Genomic DNA, 24,493 nt, shown 5'->3' on the forward strand with positions numbered 1-24,493 from the left:
CTCTACCCGGAAGACTCTCAACAAGTCCTAGCCTCGCAAGACCAGTGTCACATATCCCGCATACTCCCTCCTCCAAGGCAACGCATAGACCAAGTCAACCACCCTAAACTGCCTGATCGGTAATTCCTCAAACGCCCCAACCCACACAAACAGGCCCGGCGCTCCCCTCCAACACCAACCCCTCCTCTTCTCAGCCTCATGCACCTCACTCAAAAGCCCCCAAGTCCAAAGGTACCGTACTCCCCCTCCCAGCCCTATACCTCTTGGGCCCGCCCACAAACTCCCTCGGCTTGGGCAGCTGCGCCTCATCCTGGAACTTCCATCTCGAGTCGTTGATCCTGAGCACGCTGGCCGTCCCCGCGCCGGCTCCGCGCCCAGGACTGCTGATCCCGGCGGCGGCATCTCGGCCACCGAAGTAGCCTGATGCCGGCGCGCCTCCGTTGGGCGTGAGCGTGAAGGCCGAGGCATCTAGGTCGAGCATGCTCCGCCCTGGCGTCTGCGTTGGCGGACGTGATGGCGCGGCCGTAGGCGGTGGAGGAGGCGGTGGTGGCGCGGGCGCAGCGGGTGAGGGCATGCGCGGGAGGTGAGGTGGTGGAGGCGCGCTTGGTGCGTGGGGTGCTGGGCTAGGCGGTGGCGGAGATGCTGTTGGAGGAGGAGGTGGTGGTGGAGGAGGCGCGGCTGGCGATACTCCTCTGAAGGCGTTGCGGGCGGCTCGTTCAGCTAGGGAGGGGGTGTGTGCGCCGTTTGTTGGGGGAAGAGAGGGCGGCGGGGGAGGGGTTGACCGCATCTGCATGGGTGGGGGTCTGGGGGCTGCTGATGGTGGTGGAGGCGGAGGGGCAGGCGGTACCGACGCGGTTGATATTGAGGACGGTAGGGAAGGCCGGTGGGCGAGTGGTGATGAGACGGAGTGAGGTAGCGGCGGAGGAGGAGGAGCGGTTCCGGATGGTTTGCGGGATGCGGGTGGTGGTATTGGGGGCTTCTTGCCGACTATCGGAGGTGGCGGCTTTGACTTGGGTATGTTTGGCGCTGAAGCTGCTGATGAGAGGCCGGTCGGTCGGAGGTTGTTCTTGAACGCGGGGACTGCTGGGTTGGGGGGTGGTGGAGGCGCCGCTCCTCCCGGCATTCGAGGCGCGCCAGGCGGCTTCGGCGCAGCACCTCCTGGTGGTCGGGGTGCTGAGCTTCGTGATGTTTCCGGGTCGGAGAGGTATGGAGACTGGGTGCTCGCGCCGGTGTTGACGCCCCCTGACTTTCGTAGCTTGGGCATTCCCCCTGCAAAAAGTCCGCCCAGTTGCGGCGCGGCTGCCATTCCTCCACCATCGCCGGCATCGCTGTTACTCCGCGCTCGACTTGCTGATCCTGGCGTCGGTGGTGCGAGTCCGCCTGGTGGTCTCGGCATGCCTGGTACTGGGGGGGCGGCGCCCATTGGAGTTGCTGCTGGGCCATCTGACACTTTGCCTACTAGAGGCGCGGACCGGTCATTGATTTGTGTAACTTTCTTTAACCGCGCGCCCTTCTCTATGTCGCCCAGGAGCGCTCCCTACACGCCTAGTCAGCCTTGGACTATCTTATTATAGCCCCGCATGCTGTGAAGCCCCAAGTTTTGTAGACCTGCTCAGAGAATATTCCTACATACTCTTCCCTTTGCGGCAGCTGCCGGCGGTCTAGCAGGAAGGTTGCCAGCTCCAGGAGGCGGGGGAGGCGGCGGCGGACCTCCAAAGCCCGGCATCGGAGGAGGTGGTGGAGGAGGTGGAGGGGCGGGCATGTTGGATGCTGGCGATTCGTATGCTCTGATGTCTCCTTGCTCTTTCTCTCGTACCTGTAAGGTATATGAATATCGAATCGGGGCGAACTGTGGGTGGAGTTCGTGAAGAGCTTCGGCGTTGTGGTTGAGGTTTCTCCAGCTGCTCGCCAGAAGTTCCATCGTGAGTCGTCACAGCCACAAGCGTCGTCAACCTCCCAGCATCTAGACTCCAGGAACCACGAGAGATGAAGCCAACATCAATCGCAGTACGGCCGAAGCCAAGATCTGTTTGCCAGCTATGCGACTATATTCGTGGCCAGTCCACCAGACAGGGACGAACTCTGCGCACCTCGACTCTCATACGAACCACGGCACCACTTCCACAGCTACGCCCACAGCTACAGCCTCAGAAACAGCAACGCGTTGGGAGCATCGTTACCTCAAGACCAGCGAGCAGGATTAATACCGCACCTACAAAAGATGAAAGCTACAACTCAGGCGCCGAAGCAGCGCTCGAAGTCGCGAATGCTCAGAAAGCCATCAATGCCATCCTCACCCACGACCAGGTCCCCTCAGAAGAAGCCACCTTAGCAGCTCTTAGAGCCTGCGAGAGCGCAGCACGACGCCTAACAAACAGGACCGGAGAGCCACCACCAAAGCGTAAAGACGACACCACGCCCGCCTCCGCCCTCCTGTCCCTCGACTCGCGGCCCACGCCCTCAGAAGCCCTCTCCAAACCCATCGACCTCCTCTCCAACCTCGCCTACAAGCTCCTCCTCCACCCTCCCGTCTTCATCTCGCCCGACATCCTAAAGACCTACGTAATCACACAAGCCCTTCTCGAGCGCCCCTCCACCTTCCCCGAAGTCTTCGCCCTCTACGCCACCAAGCCCGTCCCACAACCCTCAACACACCCACCGCGCTACAAAACCCCCAACCCACGCGCCGCCCGCGCCGCCATCCCAACCGACATCGCCAACCTAGCCCTGGGCGTCGCTCTCGCGACCAAGGACCTCCACACCGCCCTCTCCATCATCGAGACCTCCTTCCGCGCCCCGGCCTACCGCCGCAACAAGGTCCTGCGCAAGGCCGTCCCGCCGCTCCTTGGCGCCGCGTTCGCGCCCCTGGCCGCTTACACCGTCGCGGCGCAGCTGAGCAGCTACCAAGAAACCATGGACCCCGCGCTGGCGACCAAGATAGCGTTTGCAGGAATCCTAACCTACGTAGGCGCGACGGCGACGATTGGAGTTGTGGCGGTCGCGACGGCGAATGACCAGATGGAGCGCGTGACGTGGGCGACGGGGATGCCGCTTAGGGAGCGGTGGTTAAGGGAGGATGAGAGGGCGGCGGTGGATCGGGTGGCGTGTGCGTGGGGGTTTCACGAGATGTGGAGGAGGGGCGAGGAGGAAGGGGCCGAATGGGATGCACTGAGAGAGTGGGTTGGATTGAGGGGGATGGTGCTTGATCGGGTGGAGCTGATGGAGGGGATGGAGTAGGCGTTGTCTGGGATGAGATGGGCGCGTGACACATCAACAACCGGCCGCTCGTGGCAAGGACATGGCTGAGCATGGGCTAGTGTGGACGACGGCGCCGAGCAGAGCGAAGTATAGTTGATGGAAGGCGAGTGGGATGAGTATGAAGTTCTGGTTATGGCTTTGCCATGCAATGGCTGCACGCATGCATAGATACAAGCCGGTTCACTGCAGCAGGCCATCGAAAACGCACATGCTGTGCATGCTCTATCTCTAAGTATAGTCTACCCAAGCGCCCAGAAATGCTGTGCTCCGTCACAAGAGCTTCCGCTCCATCATTGCGAACGTCGCCGCCGCCTGTCCCGTTCTCCGGGCTCTTCATCAGGTTCCTCGCAGGTCCATCTCGGCCTTTTAACCACCACCCGCGGAACCGGTAAACGAGTGCTCTCTCGCATATGTTCCGGTGATGCTTCACTGTGCGCCAACTGCTAACCCCCGCCTCGTCCTAGGTTACCGCATAATGCTCTCCCAGCCCCCCCCAGTCCGTGTCAAACCTTGACCTACTGCGTCGAGTATACTCTCGCCATCGTCTGTATATCGTCAGCTCAGTTCCCTGCCCGTGTCACTCTTCCACTCACCGCAGCCTGCCTCGGCTCGATAAACAAGGCCTCAGCCTCACACAGCCTCTTCGGCAGTTTAGGTTCCTTCACCCCATTAACCTCCTTCGACCCGTTGACCCCATCAACCCCATTCAGGACCTTGAACCCATTGGTCTTCTCATTAGCCCTCTCCACCTCCCCATCCCCAACCCACTCCTCCGGCGCAGGCAGCGTCTCTAACCACCCCCTAACCCACGCCTTGCGCCCCTCCACCTTGGTCGTCTCGGCCCTGAGCACCACGAACTGGCCCGCCATACACGGCGCTTTGTAGTCGATCTTCAAGCTCGCCGTGACGCCGACCTTATTCGGCAGCGCCGGGAAACAACACCGCGCGAGGCCTTCGTCTAGCAAAGTGGCGAGGAGCCCGCCGTGCACGATCCCAGGGTGTCCGCAGAGCGCGGGGCCGAGGTGCTGGATCGAGACGAGCTGGCTCCCGTCGTGCGTGCTGAATGTGAGGGGCGGGGAGGCGATTTTGTTTTCGCCGAGGAGGGTGCCGCCGGTGAGGTTGTGCGGGCGCATCGAGGGCGGGATTTTCATGTGGGGCCGGGATTCGACGAAGCGCGGATCCTGGCGCAGGGATTGGGTTAGAGGGTGCATGTTGATGTAGGCATCGATGTCTGCGGAGGAGGGGGTGGACTCGTAGATTTCTAGCGTTTCGGCGTCGGTGGGGGGCTTGAGGAAGCTGTTAATCGTTTCGACGGCAGGGGAGGCGGCCATGGCGAAGCCGGCTGTGAAGAGGGCGAGGAAGAGGAAAGTCCCGCGGAGGAGGCGTATAGGGAGGGAGCGCCGGGGTGGTAGTGATTGAGACTCTGGGTTTGGTGGTGGTGGAGGCGGATGTTGGGATGCTGGCGGCGGGTTAGCAAAAGGGTTTGAAAGCAGTCGAACTGAGCGATGGTTGCAATTGACTTACTTGCTTCCTGACTTGCGATCGTACTCTGTAATCTGCGCTGTAAAGTGCTACTCTGGAATTTATGTAATATACTGCTCCGGCTGCGGCGCAGAAACACTCCGGTCACAAGCGGCGGTGACGGCAGGAACAGCCCCTGGCTAAAATTGACATTTCGTAAGCCGGCAGGGCTCTTAACCGCGGCTGCGTACCTGGCAGCAAGCATTGCCCGAACAGGCGTCAATTGCGATGGATTCCCATGGCCTTTCTTGCCCGGCGTGGCTGCACTACGTTCGCCCGGCGCCCTGTCGGAGATGCGAAGATTTCGTCGGCGATTAGATCCTGTTATCTTACCTCGGCAGAAGCGGTGGTGTTGATAGGATGGCGTAGATGGCCAAACCCGTTGAAGAACCTGACTGATACTACCGCAAAATTGGAGGACGCGTGCTAGGATTCGTTTGGGGGGTGTGGTGCAGCAGCCCTATCTGAGATGTTGAAGTTGTGGACGATCTGGCACGAATGCTAGACTGCCTCACGTCAGAAAAGTTATCACAAAAACACTCATATCTCTGGTAGCATGGCACGATGCGCTCGGCGAGTTGGGTAGATTGAAGATCAGGTGCTGGTGAGGTTTGTATAAACGTATGAAAAAGCGCGATGAGGTTTCTATCTGCATTTTTACAAGAAAACGAAGACAGTTCAGGCGGATTGTTTATTATAACTATCAGCATCTGCGTCATCTCTCCAAGCATGTACTATATGAGCATAAGAGTGACATCGTAGTACTGCCAAATCTGTATTTCCGCGCGACCAATCCAGTCAATTTGTCCATTCAGTCTATCCCTCCACGTGACACACAGCTGAGGCCCCAGCACACTCGTTCAGAACCTCCTATTACAGACCCACCCCGCTCACGTGCTCTCCATTCAGTCCTCGAAGCTAAACTTGTAAGTGTCCATGATCCTATGCCGCTGGGCCAGGCTAAAAAGCGACTGGTTCTCACTCCCGCATCGACAGAATCCATTGCGGCAGTAGCAGGCGTAGTAGAATGGGCGCAAGTTGTCCCGTATGATGTTCGTGTAGCCTTGGAAATGGCATGGCTCAGTGCAGTAGCACTTGGGTGGGCTGAGAATTTACTTATCAGCTAGACTTCCTGGGAGCGACTTACCCAGGATGGGAAAAGGGATCTGACTTACAAGTTGTCTTCTGGAAGAGATTTGATAGCTGCCACGTCGACTTCATGCTTGATCCCTAGCTTTTGGTCGGCGAAGATCTTCTTCAACTTCTGCCTCGTGCTATGTTTGATGAAGCCCGCGAACTGAATCTCCGGAATGTGTTCGATAAAAGGCTTCGCGAAGCTAAGGATCCAGTCCACAAGGATCTTCTGGCATGATGTCGGCGCCGGCCAGTCATTATCCCAGTTACGGAAAGGGTCATTCTCAGCGCTGTACTTGGTCGATTCGAAAGAAAGCCGAAGAGAGTGCAGCGTTGGCATTAGTAGTAGAATGTCAGCCTCGCACGAGTAGTACCCATTCCGTTCGCAGCCGGGGACATCAATCGCAAAGAATCCCATATAGCCTCTATGGGTGAGATGTAGAGCAACGTGGCGCAAGGCATCGAAACCTAGGGTAGGAGCCAATTTAACAAAACTTCTCAAGGTCCATTCATGATCGAAGCGTTTTGTTGTGTACTTCCAGCCTACCTCCAGTGCCTCCGCGCGGGATTGCCGATTGAGACACAGTATCTGGATGATGGGCGCGCGGATTGGGGGCGGGCCTTCGTCTTCAGACGGATAGTGATGGGAATAGCGTGGAGTGGTGGTGCCCCTGCCGAAAGTTGCGATTCGCTTTTCATTGTAGATCCACTCCTCGCCTGGGAGGATTGTGGACCCAATGAGATGAACAATGAGGAGATTGCGCAGCTCTCGGGGTAGATCCATCAGCCTGAAAGACTTCCCAGTTATCGACCACCAGCGGGACTGGCGCTGATATCCTTGATCGCCGAGACGTCTCGCATCGAATCTGGAGGATGTTGGCGGGGGCAGGCCATTCAGCCAGGACTTCAGGTCGACCCAATCACCGGCGACGCGGACTTTCATTGTTGATTGTCGGTTCCGACCGCGCCTAGCCACGGTGATCTGTAGAGGTACAGTTCGACCGATGTATCCGGGCTCGAGGAAGGTGTAGAACTTAGGCTGTGAAATGGCGCCGCCGTACACTATGGCTGTGTTGGTAGCTGGGAAAATCCACATGTCGGCACAGAAGTGGGCGAAGCTCTTCATTTTCTGCTGTTTGAGGATAGGAACAACGGCTCCGAGGACTGCATCGCGCGTCTTGCATGATCGCCTTCCCAGACGCCCTTCGACCTCCGAGTGCTTAGCGTGCAGCATGGTACAGAAGTCTTGGGCGGAGTCTCGACCTTCGGCCACCAAGAATGGAGCAGAGGAGATGCGCTGTCCATACTTGAAATCAGCCGGAGCGGGAGAGTTGTTGAGACTCCGAAGCGCGTCGAAGGGATTAGCATGCGCAAGAACAGCAATAGCGTTTCGGGTCTGAGGAACATCCATGCTGAGAGGATGAAGAGGCCGCGTTGATAACGCAGTCTGGTATAGTTCGTTGACTGATACTATGGTGCGCTTTCAGAAGATGTATGTATGTATGAGTGGATATTGTGACGGGGCAAGTACGTAAACGAAGGTTGTGGTGTGGTAAGAAGTGCGAATAGTGAGAAGAGCTGGAGAGGAAGCGGACGAAGTGGACGAAGGGAGAGATATAGTCGCGAGAAAAAAGTCCAGACAGTTTGCACTGCGAACGTCCTGCTTCACGAACCTGGAGGAGGCCTTCACCGATGCCCAACAAACCTGTGACAGCGGCCTTCGTCAAGCGCCACATCCTGTGAATGGCATCGCCAAGGACCAGTTCAAGCTATTCAAGCGTGTGAGACAGCTCATGTGCCGGTGAAGGATTGTTCGCTGGGAGCGTGGACGTGAATCCGACAGCACTGTACTCTTCTCTGCACTTCGTGTACCCAGTGTTTGTCCGCAACGCGTCGGCAACGTCGGTTCGTCCCGGTGAAGAGTCTTTGGAGAAGACCCGTTTTGGGCTCATACTCAGCCGGGAGGACCGGCCTGAATCCAAGGATCCGATTATAAGCCGACCCGAAACCATTGAGATATTGTTGTGGCATGGCCGTGATGCGACATCAAGTTACGCTGATGCTACTATTTTATGGTATTGAGTGATAACCAGTTTCTATGATCGTCCACGATGCGCCGGCGAATCGGTTTGTCAACCTACGCTGCTTGCTTCCAGATCCACTCGGTAGCTGTTGTCGCTGAACGCCCTATCGATGGTTTTCTAGCATAACAACCGGAAAACGCAGAAAGGATGCAAACCACTTCGTCGCTAGAAAACAGCACTGCTCAGAGTTCCATCTACTCTTCGATCGTCTTGATTAGTTCCCATCCTCCGCTCAACCGCTCCTTCCATAAGCTAACCCGGTTGTCGCCTGTGCTTACGGCGAGAACATTGCCGCTGAGGGACCAACTGGCGCGCCATGCAACGGCATCGAAGTTCAGAGTTGTGGATTTCCACTCGCCTGAAAGCTATGTCAGCAACCCACTTCTTTCCAACGTGACATACACTTTGGCACGAGCACATACCAACACTTGGATTGGTGCTTGTCCAGATCCGTACCGTCTTGTCTTGTGATGCAGAGGCAATGTAAGATTTCGAGAGGATAGTCGGGGACCACGCAACATCGCGCACCCAGTCACCGTGGCCTTTCAGGGTCGACACGCAGTTGTAGGTGTTAGTTTCAGGACTGCATTGCATCAGTAACCCATCCCCGCTACCTACCCACAGCAATCAACACCAACCTGAACTCCCAAATCTTGACTTCACAGTCGCTTCCACCCGTCACAAACCGCCTCAGCGCGCCGGGACCAGGCTGTGCCGCACTAGTCAAGCTCCCCGGCTGTATCGCAGGCGCCCAGCTAACGGCATTGACGCCTATGCCATGCGCAGGGAAGATCTGGTGAGACCAGCTATTGTCCTTGAACTCGAGCACCGACACATTGCCGTCCGAGGAAGCGCAGGCGAGCAGGCAGCCTGCTTCGTGCGGCGCCCAGGAGACGAGGTTTACGGATGCGGTATGGAGAGCGAACTCGTAGACTTTTTGCCACTGGGAGGACTGCTCGCGCCAGATGAAGACTTTGCCGTCGTAGGAAGCTGAGGCGAGGATGTTGCCGTATTTGGGGTGCGCCTGCTGGGCGTTGAGCGGGCGTGAAGGAGGAAGAGAAGGACAAGGGGAAAGTGACGGACCCACGAGACACACCAGACTGCACCCTCGTGGCTATATGCTTCATAAGCTACCGCTGCCTGCTGTAAATGCCCTCCCTTGAGCTGCCACGTACCCCTTCAGTGTCTCCGTTAACCGATGCGAATCGCCCTCAACTTCGAAGATTTTGATGGTCTTGTCCGAGGAACATGTTGCTAGCCGCCGTCCGTAGTAGTCGAGCACAGCATCGTGCTAATTGCGTCGGATCGTTAGCAATAGGGCTAAGTAGAGCTCTGCGGAGCTAGGTTTTCGAGGAAGGTGTGGAGAGGCAGCTTTGGAAGCTTGGAATACGTACAATCATGTCATCATGACCGGAGCTGGCTATTACTTGCGCCTTAATATTTTTGGTTAGCTGAAAGGACTATGCGTCGAGGGGTAGACTACATGCTTACCATGTTGAGACGTGTATATTTCTGTGATGTTGCGGCTCTTCCAACGCGTCCGTTCCCCGGAATTGACGTTGCGGATCAGCAAGGGTAGAGATAAGATCAAGATTAGATTGCTCAGTGTCGGTGGGCTGCGCAAGCCTCGGCACATGTCGCCGCGAGTTTCCCAATGTCCTCGTGAAAGCACATCTCCATCACCATCTCAACTTATCTTGCAGTCCATTCTTTCTACTTCTCTACCAACTATCTGTCCGTCTGGGTGGCTGTCTTTCTTACTGACTGGACATTTAGCTCAGCATGGCAGATGCCCTGTGTGGGCCGTCGAATGCGCTGCAGAGCTTCCAGAAGCACACCTCCGTGGATCGGACGCTCCAGCAGGACCGGCTCACGTCGAGGGCATCATCGTCGCAAGTATGAAGCGCATGTAAATCTGTATGTGCCGCATCTGATACTCAGTAGGGCTTTCGATCTGGACCCGGGCCAAATGCTGGCATACTAGACCCAGAATTCGAGGCTTTCCAAGCCGGCATCCCCTCCGCTCCGCTGCAACCAGACTTCCAGCACTTCTCTCCGCAATACTCGCATACGCCTGCTGGACCAGGTTTTGCGCCTCACCCTGCCACCTCAGGCTGGGCTTCCGACTTCCAGCGCCTCCACATATCCTCTCCGCCCCCCGCCTTTACACAACGTCCTGCGCAAGCTGCGTCCCCACATCAAGCCTCAGCAGCATGGCATCAGGACTTCCTCAGATCCCAGAATGGCGCGGCCACATTTCAGGGGCGTCAGACCCCCATACAGCCACTGTATGGAGGCGTGCAAGGATACGGCCTGCAGAATAACTTCCCGATGTACGGTGGCGGCATTGCTGAGCAGCCGGTGTTGTCAATCGCACAAGGGAAGCAGAGGCAGCACGAAGTTGCAGAACACTTCGACGAGGCGGCATTCGAACGCGCTTTTGATGCCGCTCGAGCGGAGATGCTTGAGGAAGAGACGCTTGCGGGGCAGGAGGCGCAAGCTGATCGCTTCAACCACGAGGAGATGGAGACTCTGCGGCACGCGACAAACCATCTAGCAGCACAGGACAACTCCGAAACCGCACGGCAGCTCAAAGAAGCGAGTATAGCGCAATACCGTGCAGAACTCGACAACCTCCGGCCTATGCCCCCTGAGCACTTCGAGCAGCTCTCACACGAAGCGCAACAGGAGCAGCAGCACGAACAAGAACAAGCGAAAAGCAGAAACGACGACGAGCTCGCCGCAACAGCCGGCCAGCTCCTCGAGTCCGTCTCCTCCAACACATCGAAGAAGTTCCAGGAAAGCCAGTTCCTGCAGCTGATGCGGCGGCTGCGCGACCGCGAAGTGCGCGTCGAGGGCGACAAGATGGTCGAAGTCAGTCCCACCCACTCCCCTCCTTCGCACTCCGTCCTTTCCTCCGCTCCAACTCCAGCACCGCTTTCCACAGCACCCGTGACTGCCCCGCCGATGGCTGAGCAAACTGATTCGCGCTCCCGGCACCTCCACATGCCGCCCGAGCCCGAATTCATCAGCTGCAAGGTCTTCGGGTGCAACAACGCGGCGCCCGTCTTCAAGGCCGGCTGGGGCGGTGGTATCGCGCTTCCGCATGAGCACAGTAGCTGATTTCCAGTTGCGGACTTTCGCAGGCCACAACGACGACGACGACGACGACTACGGGCTCCACCTCTGCGGTTGAGCAGGATGCTGATCTTGGCCGCTTCGGGCCTCCCGACCACGACCACGACCACGACTTCGGTGAGTCGCGCCGGTAGCTTTCTGAGACTGCGGAAGAGGAAGGAGCGTTCATCAAGCCTGCTGCAGCTGTGTCCTTGGCGAGCGTGGTGCGCAGCGCGTAAATGGCGCGTGAGGGGATGGTCGGCTCACGGCCGCGGTATGTGCCTAGCGTTACACGATGCTTCGTCCCTTTCGCGTGGTCCACAGCAGACGAATCCCGTTCACACCGGCAAAGGCTGATGTGCTGGCCTGATAGGCCTTAGGAGGCTGCAGCCGCCGATCGATGCGGGGAGGTCGTATGTTGCGGGCTGGTTCTTTCGGAGAGATGGACAGCTGCCTTAGAGGTCTGCGGAGGTGTTTAGACAAGCTGGGAATAGCCGGACGGGTATTTGCGAAAATCTAACTTCGTGCGAGATCAAGATCTTGGTGAGCCCTCAGGGTGTTTGTAGGAACGGTGGCAGATGCGCGGCTTGGGCGGGAACAGATGTACATTGATTCAAGCAACCCGCTGTGTATAAGCTACCATTCTTGGCTAGTGTGCTTTTCGTGACCCAGTTGACTGTATCGTTCTCGTATACTGCTATCCGCCCCCCACCCAATTCAAAGAATCCTAACCCCCATCCTCCTGAGCATCAACCCAAACCCCCACCGCTCCCTTATCCGCCCTCAACCCCTCCGTCGGCAGCACCTTCAGCACCTTCCCAAAATACCGATCCACGACCCTTAGCTGCGGACTAATCCACGCGCCCCTAACCAACGGCAGAATCCTGAACTTCACATCCTGCCTGCTCATCGGCAGCAACTGTACCGCGCCCGCCTTGGGCCCACTAAACGCAAACTCTTCGCTCGCTTCCATCGTCAGTTCGAAGGCTAGGAAATGCATGGTCGGGTTCTCGAGAGTGTAGCTGAGGGTGATGAGCGGTGGCGTTTGTGAGGTTGCTGTTGCTGTGGGAGGGGACTGGGTCGCGGTGCATAGGACGCGGGGTTCGCTGCTGGGCACGACGAAGCGGGGACATGGTTTGCTACTTGTGATGGACGCGCCGCCGGTCTTCCTGCGCCATTTGATGTCTAGATGTAGGTCTAGGGACACGGGGCGTCGGTCTTCAAGTGTTAGCTTCCGGACCTCGAGGCTGAAGTTGTATTCTCGCAGCTCTTGCTGCGGAATCACAGTGTCGGTGTTTGCAGGGGATTCCTTGGAGATGGCGCAGATGGCACCGCCGTTCACGGCCTGCAGGACAAGGGACAGGTCCTCGACTACCAGGTCCTCTTCAGCGAAGTTCTCGAGGCGGGCGGTCGCGAGCCAGATTTGCGCGATGCCGACGGCGGTATCAATAGATGCTTCTGCAGGAGCCTCGAGAGATTGCTTCTCGTCTACGTGGAAGAAGCTAGGCCATAGATCTGGGTGGACGCGTGGGGAGAAGTCGTATGCTGCTTCCCAGGGATCCGCGAAGAAGAAATCGGTGGTCAGGGTCTTGGATATAGGGGTTTCGAGATCGGTGATGAGGTGGTAGAGGACTTTGATCTCGAGGGTGTATTCTGCGGGATCGGGCGGTGTTCTGAAGGTGATGGATTGCGTGCATCTCGCTGCAGAAGAGATTTTTCCAACCTGATGGCCGGGCAGGTCGATCTCTGAGTTGGCATTATCCGCCTGCTCCGCTGATCCGTTGCCCTGTTCGGCCTCTTCCATTATCTTCCAAGAGAAGGCCAGCGTGGACTCTACGCGACCAAAGAAACGTACTTCAAGCACAGCCTCGGTCTCTTCCTCTTCTCCATTGAATATCTCAATGTCGAGCGTGACCAGTTCGTCAGTATAATATGCTTTCTGCAGGTTTGGCAGGAATATCTGCATCTTCGGAGGCTTGGGCAGTATCTTTGTCGATGCGGCAGCCGCTGCCCTCAGACGCTTCGTCTTCAGGAGATTACGAGCGGTGTACCACCAGACTGGCATGGTCTCTGGTCCTTCCACAGCGGATGTGTATGTAAGCACGAAGCGTTCCGCCTCAACGATGAACGTGCTGTCAACTGCACCAACATCGCCGGCTTCTTTAAAGTTGATTGCGAAAACAAAGACCTTGGTCTGCCCGGGGTAAAAAGTCAAATCGGCATTGCCAGCAAGCCGTGAAGGTATCTTCGATATCGCTGAGTCTATGTTTTCCTGTAGGTCAACTTCGACCATAGAAAATCTCTTCCCAGGACTCGAAGGCGGTCCAGAAGGGCTCGGCTTGTGACTGATTCGGATTTCTTCAAGCGATCCTGTAAGCCCCACCTTTACCGCCGACAGAACTACGGGTGCTGAGCTTCGCTGAGCTCTGGATTGGAATACGAGCTGTGCACGCAACGGCTCTCCTACATGACCCTCATCGTGTGCGAACGTGAAAGAGGTGGAGACTGGACCGCATCAGCAATTGCCTGCATCACAGATTGAGATATACTCACGAGGCGACAGGGTGCTTTTGGATGTGAGCGAAACCTCGACTTTGTCCTTTGGCTGGCCAGCCACGGAACTGAGGCATGACATCAGGTTGTACTGGTGGCTGGAAGAAGTGTTTATGACTGCCAACAACGTTAGAGCGATACAGCCACTCGTACTGACCCAACCGCTTACGTTCACTATGCAACTCCCACTCGGTTGCGACGATGGTCTTCGCTTCTTGTAACCGCACTGCACATTCGTGTAATGCCCAAGTAACTTGAGAAGCAAGACTCCACCATCGCTCGGCACGCCAACTCATGCCTTCCCAGAGCGGTGTCAGCACGTTCAATGCATTGCTGTATCTGCCAGCATGCATAAACGCCTTGCCGGTGTCTAGCTGGAGCCTGTCGACAGCGCGTTGCTGTCCTCTTGCATAGAACTCGTTGATGGCCTCGTTGAGCGTATCGACTATCTGGCTAGTATGGTCGAAGCCTTTCTTACTGCTGTTAGGAAGTGGGATTTCCTCATGAGGCTCTGGAACAAGGTAGGTGTCGTACGTGCCATATCTGTTGACGACTTGATGAGCTGGCGACTGGCCTGGTGATGTGCGGTCTTCCTCTGGGATCTCTTCTGCTATGTCGCGCCTAGCAATAGCGTGCCTAGCGGACAGGCTCAGCCAATATCCCGCGTGGTGCAATAGGTGCCACGGAGGTAGTCGCTCTCCGACGGGGATGGACTTCTCCGCTGGCATGAAGAGCACATTTTCTCCACCCGGCACGACATCAGGATCCCTAATCGGCTCTGATATAGCGAATGGAGGCAGCTCGACCTTCTGGATGGTCTCCGCCATGACTCTGGCCCAGCGCGACTCCCAGGCTTGCCAACCATAGTTCCCAGATCCTTTACCACGGCGGTCTATGAGGTCCCGCATTCTGTCCCGGTAATTCACCCACGACTGGATAGCAGATGTAGGCAGATTGTTCCATAAAAGACAGCGTAAAATGCGCATCGCGGTGGTATCTGCCAGCAGGCGCGCCTCGTCCCACCTTGGCGACCAACTGGCCGTCGTTTCGAAGACGCCATCTGGGCCCAACAGCGCATCGAGTGCAAAGCTGTAGTGCCTGCCCGCAGCGTCCATTTCCTGGCGGAACTCTGCGAATACGCCAAGCTTGTACTCGTACCGTGCGCCCCATCCTTGGCTTGAGAGCGTTTGTGATGTACCCCGTGTTGGCGGAGCCGTCGGTGGTGGTATCTGACCACGGCCTTTCTTTCGTCTTGCATGCTTGGTGAGATCCCGGTAATACTCTACACAGAGAGGCTGCAATGCTGTTAAAACGCTGTGCACGAACGAAGCAACCTCCACACGTGACGTATCTGGAGGTAGAAAAAACAAGGAGTTCTTCGGGTCTAAACCGGTAGCCCGTCTGATATTACCGAGGCGCTCTTCAATGTCGGGCGCCTGAAGAATGGTCTTATCGCTGAGGAGGACAACTGCATAGCGTGTCTTGTAGCCAGAATTAGTAAGGATTCCCTTGATGCGGTTAACTTCGCTCTTTAGCTGGTTGTCGTGGAGACTGTTCCGGCTGGGATCAGAAGCGAAGTCGAAGAACGATATGAGCGTCGCGGGAATGTGGTGTTGGTGCTTCGCAACCCACAGGGGCGTCATAACGCCATCTGGGAAGATAGGCGAGTCTGGTGATAGCGGAGAGATGGGAGAGTGCAGGATCCATGCTGGTGCTCCGCCACCTGAAGAAGTAGTCATTGGGGAGGACAGATCCGGCGAAATAGACGGTGGATTAGCCTTTCGTGCTGGTAAGGTGTATTCCTTTACAGCTATCAGTATTTAGGCTATTACTCATCGGTGCAGAGGCGTCTGACCTACCCTCCCAACAGCCCTCACTCTGAAGCCTGTAAGATTGCCCCTGCTCTTGACTGGTCTGCTGTTCCATGGTGCGTCGCTTGCGTCGGTTTTGAGGAACTCCTGTAGCAACTGCTCGGCGCGCTCCCCAGTGACTGTGGGTATTTCTGAATCTATCGGCGTTCCGTTCACTTGAAGGAGACGGTGCGCAGAGGGATTGCCCTCTAGCCGCGACTCATCCCCTAGGCCAGAGAGCACTACTAGGGGGAGGTTGTGCGCAATATAGTCAGGCGGATATGCGTCCATGTTGAGGGGGTTTCTATGGGTCCACTGCCGCAGGAGCTGGTTACAATAGCGCCGCAGCCTCATTCATAGGTATATATCCAGATCCTGTGAGTAGCTTCATCCTCGCCGTTTTCTTGGCCAACCTTCCTTATCCCCCTAGCGGCGCTTTGTGGTTGCAGATATTGATGTAGAATACAAGTACCTAGGTAGGTATCAATGTCACGCTTAGGTTGTTCGACAAGCTCCACCGGCTTGGCATTTTGACGTAGGAAGCTTCTGAAACATCCCACCTTCACAATTTTTGAAAAAATTGTCCAGGACACGACACATATCCACGACGCATACAAAGCAATACTCTGTCTGCCGGTCGCCGCAATCAATTTAACTCAGCGACTCGCGTCCAAACAACCCCCGCTGCGCAGCGTCACCTCACCCGGCCTCACCCGGCCTCTCCCACAACTCGACAACCCGCCCTTTACGAGCACCGTGTCCTGCACGACCACCATGGCCGAAACCACACCCTCCGCAGCGCAACCAGCACCCCCCTCCGGCTCTGATCAGCCGGTCGCCATCGTCTGCGTCGGCATGGCCGGCTCGGGCAAGACGACCTTCATGCAGCGCATAAATTCGTACCTCCACTCCAAGCGCACACCCCCCTACGTCCTGAACCTCGACCCGGCAGTACGAACCGTGCCTTTTGACTCCAACATCGACATCCGGGACAGCGTGAACTACAAGGAGGTCATGAAGCAGTACAACTTGGGGCCGAACGGCGGGATCCTTACGAGTCTGAACCTCTTCGCTACCAAAATCGATCAGATACTGGGGTTGCTGGAGAAGCGATGCGGGCCGCCGACGCAGGAGGAGAAGGCGGCGGGGAAGAAAGGTATACAGAACATACTGGTGGATACGCCCGGGCAGATTGAGGTGTTTGTGTGGTCTGCGTCGGGCGACATCCTGCTCTCTTCTATCGCGTCCTCGTTTCCCACGGTTATTGCGTACATCATTGACACGCCTCGTACGGCCAGTACCTCGACCTTCATGTCAAACATGCTGTATGCGTGCAGCATACTGTACAAGACGAAGCTGCCTATGATCCTGGTCTTCAACAAGACGGACGTCAAGGATGCAGAGTTTGCCAAGGAATGGATGACGGACTTCGAAGCGTTTCAGGCAGCGTTGCGGCAAGAGCAGGAGACCGGCAGCTATGGTGGGGCTGAAGGAGGCGAGGCGGGAGTATCCGGACTGGGTGGGGGAAGTGGGTATATGGGCAGCCTGCTGAACAGCATGTCTCTGATGCTGGAGGAGTTCTACAGTCATCTGAGTGTAGTGGGTGTGAGTAGCATGACTGGTCAGGGCGTCGACGAGTTCTTTGAGGCGGTGCAGGAGAAGAAGGCGGAGTTCCTAAGGGACTACAGGCCCGAGCTCGAGAGGCGGCAGAAGGAGAGGGAGAAGGAGAAGGAGACAAGGAGGGAGAAGGAGCTGGACAGGCTGATGAAGGATATGGCTGTTGGCGGGTCCAAGAAGAGGTCGGGTCAGAAAGAGGAACCAGAGACCATAAGTGATTTGGAGGATGAGGACGAGGATGATGCCGGAGGGGAGATGCTGGAGCCGGATGATGTGGATCCTGATGCCGAGGACACTGACGACAAGATCAGTGGGCTGCAGGACAGATATAAGACAGCTATGAAGGGTCAAGGCGGACCAACAGAGGACGACTACAGCTTTGCAAGATACGTACGCTCTGCGAATGTCGGCTGATGACGAATCGGAGGGACTTCATGCTTCGCTCGCCTCCGAAGCAACACCTTGGAGGTGGTCCACTGAAGTGGAGAGCTTGGCCGATCGGGCGAGAAGAGTATTTACTCCCAAAGAGCAAAGCAAGCCACGAGCAACCAACACTAGCCGTCTCAAGGACTCTCCGTCCGCCGCTGGACAGCCTCCTCTCGTTTTTCTAGATTGGAAGAGGGCCTTTAACGATCAGCCTGGGCTCATGTTCGCCGACCAAGGCTTGGACTAATGGCATGGTTGCTCCCGAAGTGGCTATTCCTGCCGTCAAAGCTGTCAAGAGTCCGCTGCACGTAGTAGGAAGTGAGAGGGGTTAGAATGTCGTACTAGTTCGAACTGAAATACCCGGTGGAATCCGCATGCCTGGTCGTGCCGCTTGGGGAGTTGGAGATGCCGAAGTATGTAGTTCATATATTCTGATGAAGTTGAGTTCTCATGCAGTAGACTAAGCGGCTCTGTGGCACGTTTAACTTTCCTTTCCATTATATCACCCGTATGAGGGCAGTGGTAGTGTTTTGGATTATGTCAACCCCACCTGAGATACATCATACGACAGCTCAACACAATGACAGCTGCGATGCCGAACAAAAGTGCCCGCCTCCCAGTGAAGAAGGGCCGGCGATGTAAAGTGGGCTATCGAGCGTCAGAAAGCGGGCTTAGACCCGGACTCTGCAAGTAAAGCCTGCTACAGCTTAGACCCAGGACTTACACCATGCTCTTGCCGTCGACTATCCCTCCACCAAAGCGACATAATCCCCTTTTCCGACGGAGCGCTTCCCTCAGGATAGCTACGCTGGTCTGATTTTGGTATCTTAACCGCCGCTATCGATCTGATCGAGAGCGCGAAATCGCCTTCCTGCTCCCCGAAGAAACTATAAACGTGTCAGTTTCCTCTACACATGCGGGAAGGATTGTTTGAAACTCTTACCTCCTCATCATCACGCTCAAGCGTTTGATGTTACTGGTATCTAGAGGCGCCGCATCGTGCTTCTCTTTGCCTCTGTAGGTAGCCTTCAACTCATCCCATGGCATCAGGATCTTTGTCCGATTACTACTGCTACTATGATCCTCCCTATCCTTCTTGAGCTGGAAATCATACTCGTAGGAGATAGTAGACTGCTCCCTGCCGTTCTCAGGGTTCTTTGGTAGCAGCCTGTCCTTGAGAATGAACGTATACCGTTTTGCTACAGTACAAGCAGCGTTAGTTACGCGAAACTGCTTAATAGCTTGCCTCTCTTCTTGGAGGTTGGTGGGACATACAGTCAGCATTCTCAACGTTAAGCTCGATCCCATCATAAGCGGAAAGGTCCCAGGAACGGTCTTCGCCCGTGGTCCGCTGGCTTGCGAAACCGGCGCCTCCGAGGGTCTTTATGTCGAGCGTGCCGTGGAAGCGGGCGGTGGGCAAGGAGCTACTGCATGTCAAGTATGACTGTAAGGCGGTCAGTCTTCCGGAATATGAAAGAGGTTATGATCGGAAGACGTACTTGAGAACTACCGCCGCGTACGCGGTCGTCGCTGGATGTCCAGTCGGTCGGGTTCCATGCTCTTTGTGGAGCCTGTTAATAATGCTGTTGCAGAGGATATTTGATGATACTCACTTGGACCCTCCAAAGAGGAACATCTCTGTTTCAGCCATAGACGGTAAGATTGACGAGGTTTGTTAGAAGATCCAATTAAGGTGTGGATCTTTGCGGGATGTCGGATTGTGCTTATGGTTTGGTAGAGTTTCATGTGACGTCTAGAAGTCGAGACGGCACCATTTGGGGTTGTCCCTCGTCATCGGCCACCCTCATAAGTAATTGAACAAAATAATGTGATAAACATATACGACCCTTAGGACAACAGACTTAATATCTGCTGAGAGCAGGTACCTAGCGGGCACGGATAATGGAACAAGTACAAGCAGGAGATGAGCAACTCCTGCAGGAAGAGTACAAGCCATGGTACAATTTTCTATTCTCAAGGCCCGTTCTCGTCCATCAGTATGGCATCTAGTCTCTGTACCTTCCATTTAAGATGACTAAGATCAGGCTACAGAAACAATAGCTACGATCGACTGGTCTTCCTCGAGCGACCTCTTCTCGGTCCGCTCCTCTTCGAGAATGAATCCTCCGATGCAAGAGACCACTGCGCGAACGAAAGAAGTAAATCCACATCAACCTTAGTCCTGATCTTGGATCAGACCCAGAAGTACTAATATCTCAATAGCATTCCTATCATGGCTCCGTCTCTCAATCTATATGGCCGTCGTCGCCGCCGCCATCATGATCTCCTTTCACCTCAAGCATGAACCATCACCCATTGAGCTGAAGCTCGCGCTTCCGTTCGGCATCGTCTTCTGGTTTCTTGCCCTCGCTTGCTTGGTCAACGGGTTCGCGAATTACCTCAAGACTGTCACGCACTATAGCCGGAGAGCAGCACTGGTGCAGTCGGGTTGGAAGACTCAAGTTGTACGCATCTTCCCATGCTCAAGATGACGGCTTCAATAGATAGTGCTATGCTAACTGCTGTGAACTGCTGCAGATCTTTACTGTTGTTGCTACGGCTATCGTGGCGGCTTGCGTTCTCTTCCTGTCGACGAACGCTTCAAGCCGGTAGTAAATGGGGTGACTCAGCTCTCGCACACGTGTGCTCGTTCGTGGGCTTCCCTGATACCGAGTAACACCGGTCTGACAAAGCTCCTACCGGTGATCGCTCGCCTCTCTGTTCCTTACAAACCATTTCCTGTATTCCCCTCACGTGACCGCTCTCCTATTTCATGTATCCAAAATCGCCCACGTCAAATCATCAACAGTCGTATAAATCTTCCCCAGCGCCAACAACTCATCACTCCCCTTTCCGACCTCCGCCATATCCATGCGTCCCCTCCCCGCGATGTCCTGCATATGCAGGCCCTCGTTACTCTGCGGTGAGTTCTTCAGCACCTCATACACCTTCCTCGCAGCGGCCGACGTGCCATTCGGCAGCGGCTCAAACGCGCCCATCCCTTGGTTCCCATACCCAATCTGTTGCTGCCCGCCGTACGCCACAGCACCCTGGCCCCCCTTGCCCGCAGCCGCGTCCGGCGGGCCCCGCGTAAAGTATAGATGCACGACTGTGGCCTCGAGCAGGTGGTACGAGATCTCGTTGTAGTCTGCTATCGGGCGTATGACGTGCGCGCCGACATGGCGGCGGTTGTTGAAGTCCTTGATCTTGCCCCACACGCGCACGTAGGCGTTGTCGACGATCTTGGGCTTTGAGGTGTCACCGCCATCGAGGGGGCTGGGCGCGTCTGAGTCGATCCATTGCTTCACTTCCAGCGTGCCGGTGCCGTCGTCGAGCTTGTAGGTCACGTTTGTGGTTTGGGTGGAGATATTGCGGACTTGGCCGATGAGGGTGATCTATGGGGGCGTGTATGTGAGGAGGTGCTGTGGGCTGTGGGCTGTGTGGTGCGCAGAGGGCTTACCTGCGTTATCCGCGAGCCGTCGAGGCTGAACTCGGAATCGGGCTTCTGCTCTGCGTCTAGCACTTGCTTGATCGTGACCGGTCGTAGTGTCTCGTTGCCGTATTCCTGAATGCGACCGCATGTCAGTCTGTACTGCGGTGCTGCGTCGAGATTGCTTGTGCCCGTACCCTAGTTGCGCCGCTGGGACTGTTCTGGCTGCCGCCGGGTATGAAGCCACCTCCTCCTGTGCCACCCTGCGCGCCATACGACGTCATGGTGTATTGATTGCCGTAATCTAGCATCGTCAGCTATGATGCCAGAGCCACTGATGCGCACGCTGCATACCCATGACTGTCCGAGGCGATGGTACGCCTATACGGAGCAGACGGGATGTGCCTGAAGCTGCTGGTTTGAATGGAGCTCAAATGCTTCTCAGGATCAGGATCCTATGGATGTCCTTTTTGGCCGCTTTGAGATAGTTTAGATCTAAATGGGTGATCTTAGAAGACAACGCGACGGTCAACTTTTCCCCCAGGCGGACGCGTTGAGGTGTTTGCCCCGCGTTTCTCGCCGAAGCACGTGCCAGCTCTTTGATAAACCCTGACGCCAAGATTTCGCGGATCAAGGAATTTTGAACCTGCTACAGCAAAAGTGTGCACTCTCCGCCGCACGCCTGACGGAACAGATTATCTACAATGCCGCATAGAGCGCCCTCACCGGCCGCTTCAGAGAACGAATTCGACATCTCAAAGGCCCTGCTCGACGACGGAGCCGGCAGCAGCGAGGACAGACTTGGCAATGTCAGCGGCAAAAGAAGAGCTAGTGACCGTCAGAATGTGGGACTGATGCAAGAGCTGGACGACGAAGAACAAGATGGAGGGGACACCTATGCGATCAGCACCGCGCAACAGGCCGCAAACCGAAAAGCGTCGAACCTCAAGGGCAACACTGTGAAGAAGGGCGGCGGCTTCCAGGCTATGGGTCTCAACGGAACGTTGCTGAAGGCTATCACAAGGAAGGGCTTCTCTGTGCCCACGCCTATTCAGCGCAAGACAATTCCGTTGCTGCTCGATGGCCAGGACGTTGTGGGCATGGCGCGGACGGGATCCGGCAAGACTGCGGCTTTTGTGATTCCGGTGATAGAGAAGCTCAAGAGCCACAGCGCAAAAGTGGGAGCGAGGGCCCTGATATTGTCACCATCGAGAGAGCTTGCACTCCAGACGCTGAAGGTGGTTAAAGAGCTTGGGCGCGGTACGGACCTCAAGACTGTGTTGGTGGTAGGCGGTGACCCGCTCGAGGAGCAGTTCAGAGAGATGACAATGGGTAACCCCGACGTGGTTATCGCAACACCGGGAAGGTTCGTTCATGTCAAGACTGAGATGAGGCTGGATCTGTCCTCAATCCAATACATTGTTTTCGATGAGGCCGACCGCCTGTTTGAGATGGGTTTTGCGGCCCAGCTCACGGAGATCCTTCATGCGTTACCGACCTCACGACAGACGTTGCTCTTCTCTGCGACACTGCCTAAATCGCTTGTTGAGTTTGCCAGGGCTGGCCTGCAAGAACCGAAGCTTGTCAGACTCGACGCCGAGAGCAAGATCTCGCCGGATCTTGAGAGCGCCTTTTTCACGGTGAAGAGTGCTGAAAAAGAAGGTGCTTTGCTTCATATACTCCGGGATATCATCAAAATGCCTCTTGGTGAGACTGAAGCCGCACGGAAGGCGAAAGAACAGTTGAAGAGCAATAGCAAGAAGCGGAAGCGGGATGCCGAAGGCCCTGGCGCCAAGGAAGCTCCGACTCCAGTCTCGACAAGTAAGCACATCACACGCACAGCCAAAAAGAAGTGACAGGATGCTAATAGCTCCCTAGTCGTATTCACTGCCACAAAACATCACGTTGAATATCTGGCGAGCCTTCTTCGCTCCTCCGGATACGCAGTCTCCTACGTCTATGGATCACTGGATCAGACAGCCCGGAAGATGCAAGTGCAGGACTTCCGGACCGGTATGACGAACATCCTCGTGGTTACAGACGTTGCAGCGCGCGGTATAGATATACCAGTGCTTGCTAACGTTATCAACTACGACTTCCCTTCGCAGCCGAAGATCTTCGTTCATCGCGTTGGTAGGACCGCGCGAGCAGGCATGAAAGGCTGGAGCTACTCTCTAGTGAGAGACGCGGACATCCCCTATCTACTCGACCTGCAGCTGTTCCTGAGCAAAAGATTGGTACTTGGCAGAGCAGCGACGGACTCAGTGAGTTTTGCTGAGGACGTGGTGGCAGGCAGTCTGGTTCGCGATAAGATGGAACGAAGCTGCGAGTGGGTCACGAAGCTGCTCACCGAGGACGACGACCTTGAGGCACTTCGTACAGTGGCCGCCAAGGGTGAAAAGTTATACATGAGGACTCGTAATGCTGCATCAAGTGAAAGCGTCAAGCGAGCGAAAGAGGTCATGGCCGGTCCAGGTATTGCAGAGTTGAACCTGTTGTTCAACGATAACGTGGATTTTGTGCAGCTAGAGAGAGAACGGATGCTGGCACAGGTGAGCGGCTTCCGACCCGCTGAGACAGTGTTTGAAATCGGGAAGCGTGGAAGCAACAAATCCGAGGCGGCAGAGATTATGAGAAAGAGGAGGGAGAAGGTTGACCCACAGAGACGCCAGGATGCGAAGGATCGCGCCGCCATCGATGTTTCAGCTGATAGCGTCCCTGTTGTCTACGGGGAGGCGGACCAGGACGCCGATGTAGACGCCGACGGTGCTGCGCAACTCGATCTCGATCCGGCCTCGGAAGATGAGCTTGAGGTAACGTTTTCTCAGCCTTCGTCACGCCAGGGAAAAGTGTCCGACTCATGGGAGGATTCGGAGAATTTCATGTCGTACGTGCCAAGGTCGTTGAACATGGCTGAAGACCGGGGGTACGGCGTGCATTCCGGAGGAGAAAAAGCTAGTCACGGCTCGAATTTCGTGGAAGCGGCGCGTGGTGTAACAATGGACCTGAACAACGATGACTCGAAGGGTTTCGGCGAGCCAAGCAAGGCGCGTGGCATGCGATGGGATAAGAAGAGCAAGAAGTACGTTGCACGTGCGAATGACGAGGATGGATCAAAGGGAGCCAAGATGGTGCGAGGAGAAAGTGGCCAAAAGATCGCTGCAAGCTTCCGTAGCGGGCGCTTCGACGCGTGGAAGAAGTCGAACAAGATTGACCGACTACCACGTACAGGAGAGATGGAGACGCCATCCAACAACTTCGACCGCGGCAGGCGCTACAAACACAAAGCCGAGAAGGCACCCAAGGAAGCGGATAAATTCCGTGACGACTACTACAAGAGGAAGAAAAAGGTAGAAAGTGCAAGGGAGAAGCGTATTGGCAAGTTCAAGGATGGCGGAGCCAAGAACGAGCTGAGAGGTGTGGACGACGTCCGTAAGCAGAGACAGTTGAAGGAGAAGCGGAAGGAGAAGAACGCCAGGCCAATCAAGAAGAGGAAGTTTTGA

At 56.0% G+C, this 24,493-nt stretch overlaps 11 protein-coding genes across 11 annotated transcripts; 5 read left to right on the top strand and 6 right to left on the bottom strand.

Moving 5' to 3' along the window:
- Positions 1 to 205: 205 nt before the first annotated feature.
- Positions 206 to 1,762, bottom strand: W97_00665 (uncharacterized protein; the record flags this gene model as incomplete). Its single annotated transcript, XM_007778577.1, has 2 exons — positions 206 to 1,537; positions 1,634 to 1,762. The coding sequence occupies 2 exons, from the start codon at positions 1,760 to 1,762 to the stop codon at positions 206 to 208; spliced, it is 1,461 nt and encodes a 486-aa protein (XP_007776767.1).
- A 224-nt stretch (positions 1,763 to 1,986) lies between these two features.
- Positions 1,987 to 3,237, top strand: W97_00666 (uncharacterized protein; the record flags this gene model as incomplete). Its single annotated transcript, XM_007778578.1, has 1 exon — positions 1,987 to 3,237. One exon carries the CDS (start codon positions 1,987 to 1,989, stop codon positions 3,235 to 3,237), a length of 1,251 nt encoding a protein of 416 aa, XP_007776768.1.
- Positions 3,238 to 3,773: 536 nt separating this feature from the next.
- W97_00667 (uncharacterized protein) lies at positions 3,774 to 7,324 on the bottom strand (the record flags this gene model as incomplete). Its single annotated transcript, XM_007778579.1, has 4 exons — positions 3,774 to 3,803; positions 3,852 to 4,717; positions 4,783 to 5,063; positions 5,955 to 7,324. The coding sequence occupies 4 exons, from the start codon at positions 7,322 to 7,324 to the stop codon at positions 3,774 to 3,776; spliced, it is 2,547 nt and encodes an 848-aa protein (XP_007776769.1).
- Positions 7,325 to 8,191: 867 nt separating this feature from the next.
- On the bottom strand, positions 8,192 to 9,397 carry W97_00668 (protein transporter SEC13; the record flags this gene model as incomplete). Its single annotated transcript, XM_007778580.1, has 6 exons — positions 8,192 to 8,362; positions 8,424 to 8,580; positions 8,636 to 9,021; positions 9,081 to 9,111; positions 9,173 to 9,288; positions 9,392 to 9,397. The coding sequence occupies 6 exons, from the start codon at positions 9,395 to 9,397 to the stop codon at positions 8,192 to 8,194; spliced, it is 867 nt and encodes a 288-aa protein (XP_007776770.1).
- A 382-nt stretch (positions 9,398 to 9,779) lies between these two features.
- Positions 9,780 to 11,193, top strand: W97_00669 (uncharacterized protein; the record flags this gene model as incomplete). The annotated part of the gene is made up of 3 exons (XM_007778581.1): positions 9,780 to 9,893; positions 9,942 to 11,088; positions 11,144 to 11,193. 3 exons carry the CDS (start codon positions 9,780 to 9,782, stop codon positions 11,191 to 11,193), a joined length of 1,311 nt encoding a protein of 436 aa, XP_007776771.1.
- A 648-nt stretch (positions 11,194 to 11,841) lies between these two features.
- W97_00670 (uncharacterized protein) lies at positions 11,842 to 15,808 on the bottom strand (the record flags this gene model as incomplete). The annotated part of the gene is made up of 4 exons (XM_007778582.1): positions 11,842 to 13,619; positions 13,668 to 13,784; positions 13,837 to 15,469; positions 15,527 to 15,808. The coding sequence occupies 4 exons, from the start codon at positions 15,806 to 15,808 to the stop codon at positions 11,842 to 11,844; spliced, it is 3,810 nt and encodes a 1,269-aa protein (XP_007776772.1).
- A 483-nt stretch (positions 15,809 to 16,291) lies between these two features.
- W97_00671 (uncharacterized protein) lies at positions 16,292 to 17,548 on the top strand (the record flags this gene model as incomplete). The annotated part of the gene is made up of 1 exon (XM_007778583.1): positions 16,292 to 17,548. The coding sequence occupies one exon, from the start codon at positions 16,292 to 16,294 to the stop codon at positions 17,546 to 17,548; it is 1,257 nt and encodes a 418-aa protein (XP_007776773.1).
- Positions 17,549 to 18,260: 712 nt separating this feature from the next.
- Positions 18,261 to 19,196, bottom strand: W97_00672 (uncharacterized protein; the record flags this gene model as incomplete). Its single annotated transcript, XM_007778584.1, has 5 exons — positions 18,261 to 18,447; positions 18,504 to 18,759; positions 18,836 to 19,004; positions 19,060 to 19,120; positions 19,174 to 19,196. The coding sequence occupies 5 exons, from the start codon at positions 19,194 to 19,196 to the stop codon at positions 18,261 to 18,263; spliced, it is 696 nt and encodes a 231-aa protein (XP_007776774.1).
- A 619-nt stretch (positions 19,197 to 19,815) lies between these two features.
- Positions 19,816 to 20,173, top strand: W97_00673 (uncharacterized protein; the record flags this gene model as incomplete). Its single annotated transcript, XM_007778585.1, has 2 exons — positions 19,816 to 20,025; positions 20,099 to 20,173. 2 exons carry the CDS (start codon positions 19,816 to 19,818, stop codon positions 20,171 to 20,173), a joined length of 285 nt encoding a protein of 94 aa, XP_007776775.1.
- A 158-nt stretch (positions 20,174 to 20,331) lies between these two features.
- On the bottom strand, positions 20,332 to 21,274 carry W97_00674 (uncharacterized protein; the record flags this gene model as incomplete). The annotated part of the gene is made up of 3 exons (XM_007778586.1): positions 20,332 to 20,955; positions 21,021 to 21,125; positions 21,188 to 21,274. 3 exons carry the CDS (start codon positions 21,272 to 21,274, stop codon positions 20,332 to 20,334), a joined length of 816 nt encoding a protein of 271 aa, XP_007776776.1.
- A 420-nt stretch (positions 21,275 to 21,694) lies between these two features.
- Positions 21,695 to 24,493, top strand: W97_00675 (ATP-dependent RNA helicase dbp10; the record flags this gene model as incomplete). Its single annotated transcript, XM_007778587.1, has 2 exons — positions 21,695 to 22,811; positions 22,869 to 24,493. 2 exons carry the CDS (start codon positions 21,695 to 21,697, stop codon positions 24,491 to 24,493), a joined length of 2,742 nt encoding a protein of 913 aa, XP_007776777.1.

The sequence above is a fragment of the Coniosporium apollinis genome (genome assembly GCF_000281105.1).
Source record: "Coniosporium apollinis CBS 100218 chromosome Unknown supercont1.2, whole genome shotgun sequence".
NCBI classification, from domain to species: domain Eukaryota; kingdom Fungi; phylum Ascomycota; class Dothideomycetes; genus Coniosporium; species Coniosporium apollinis.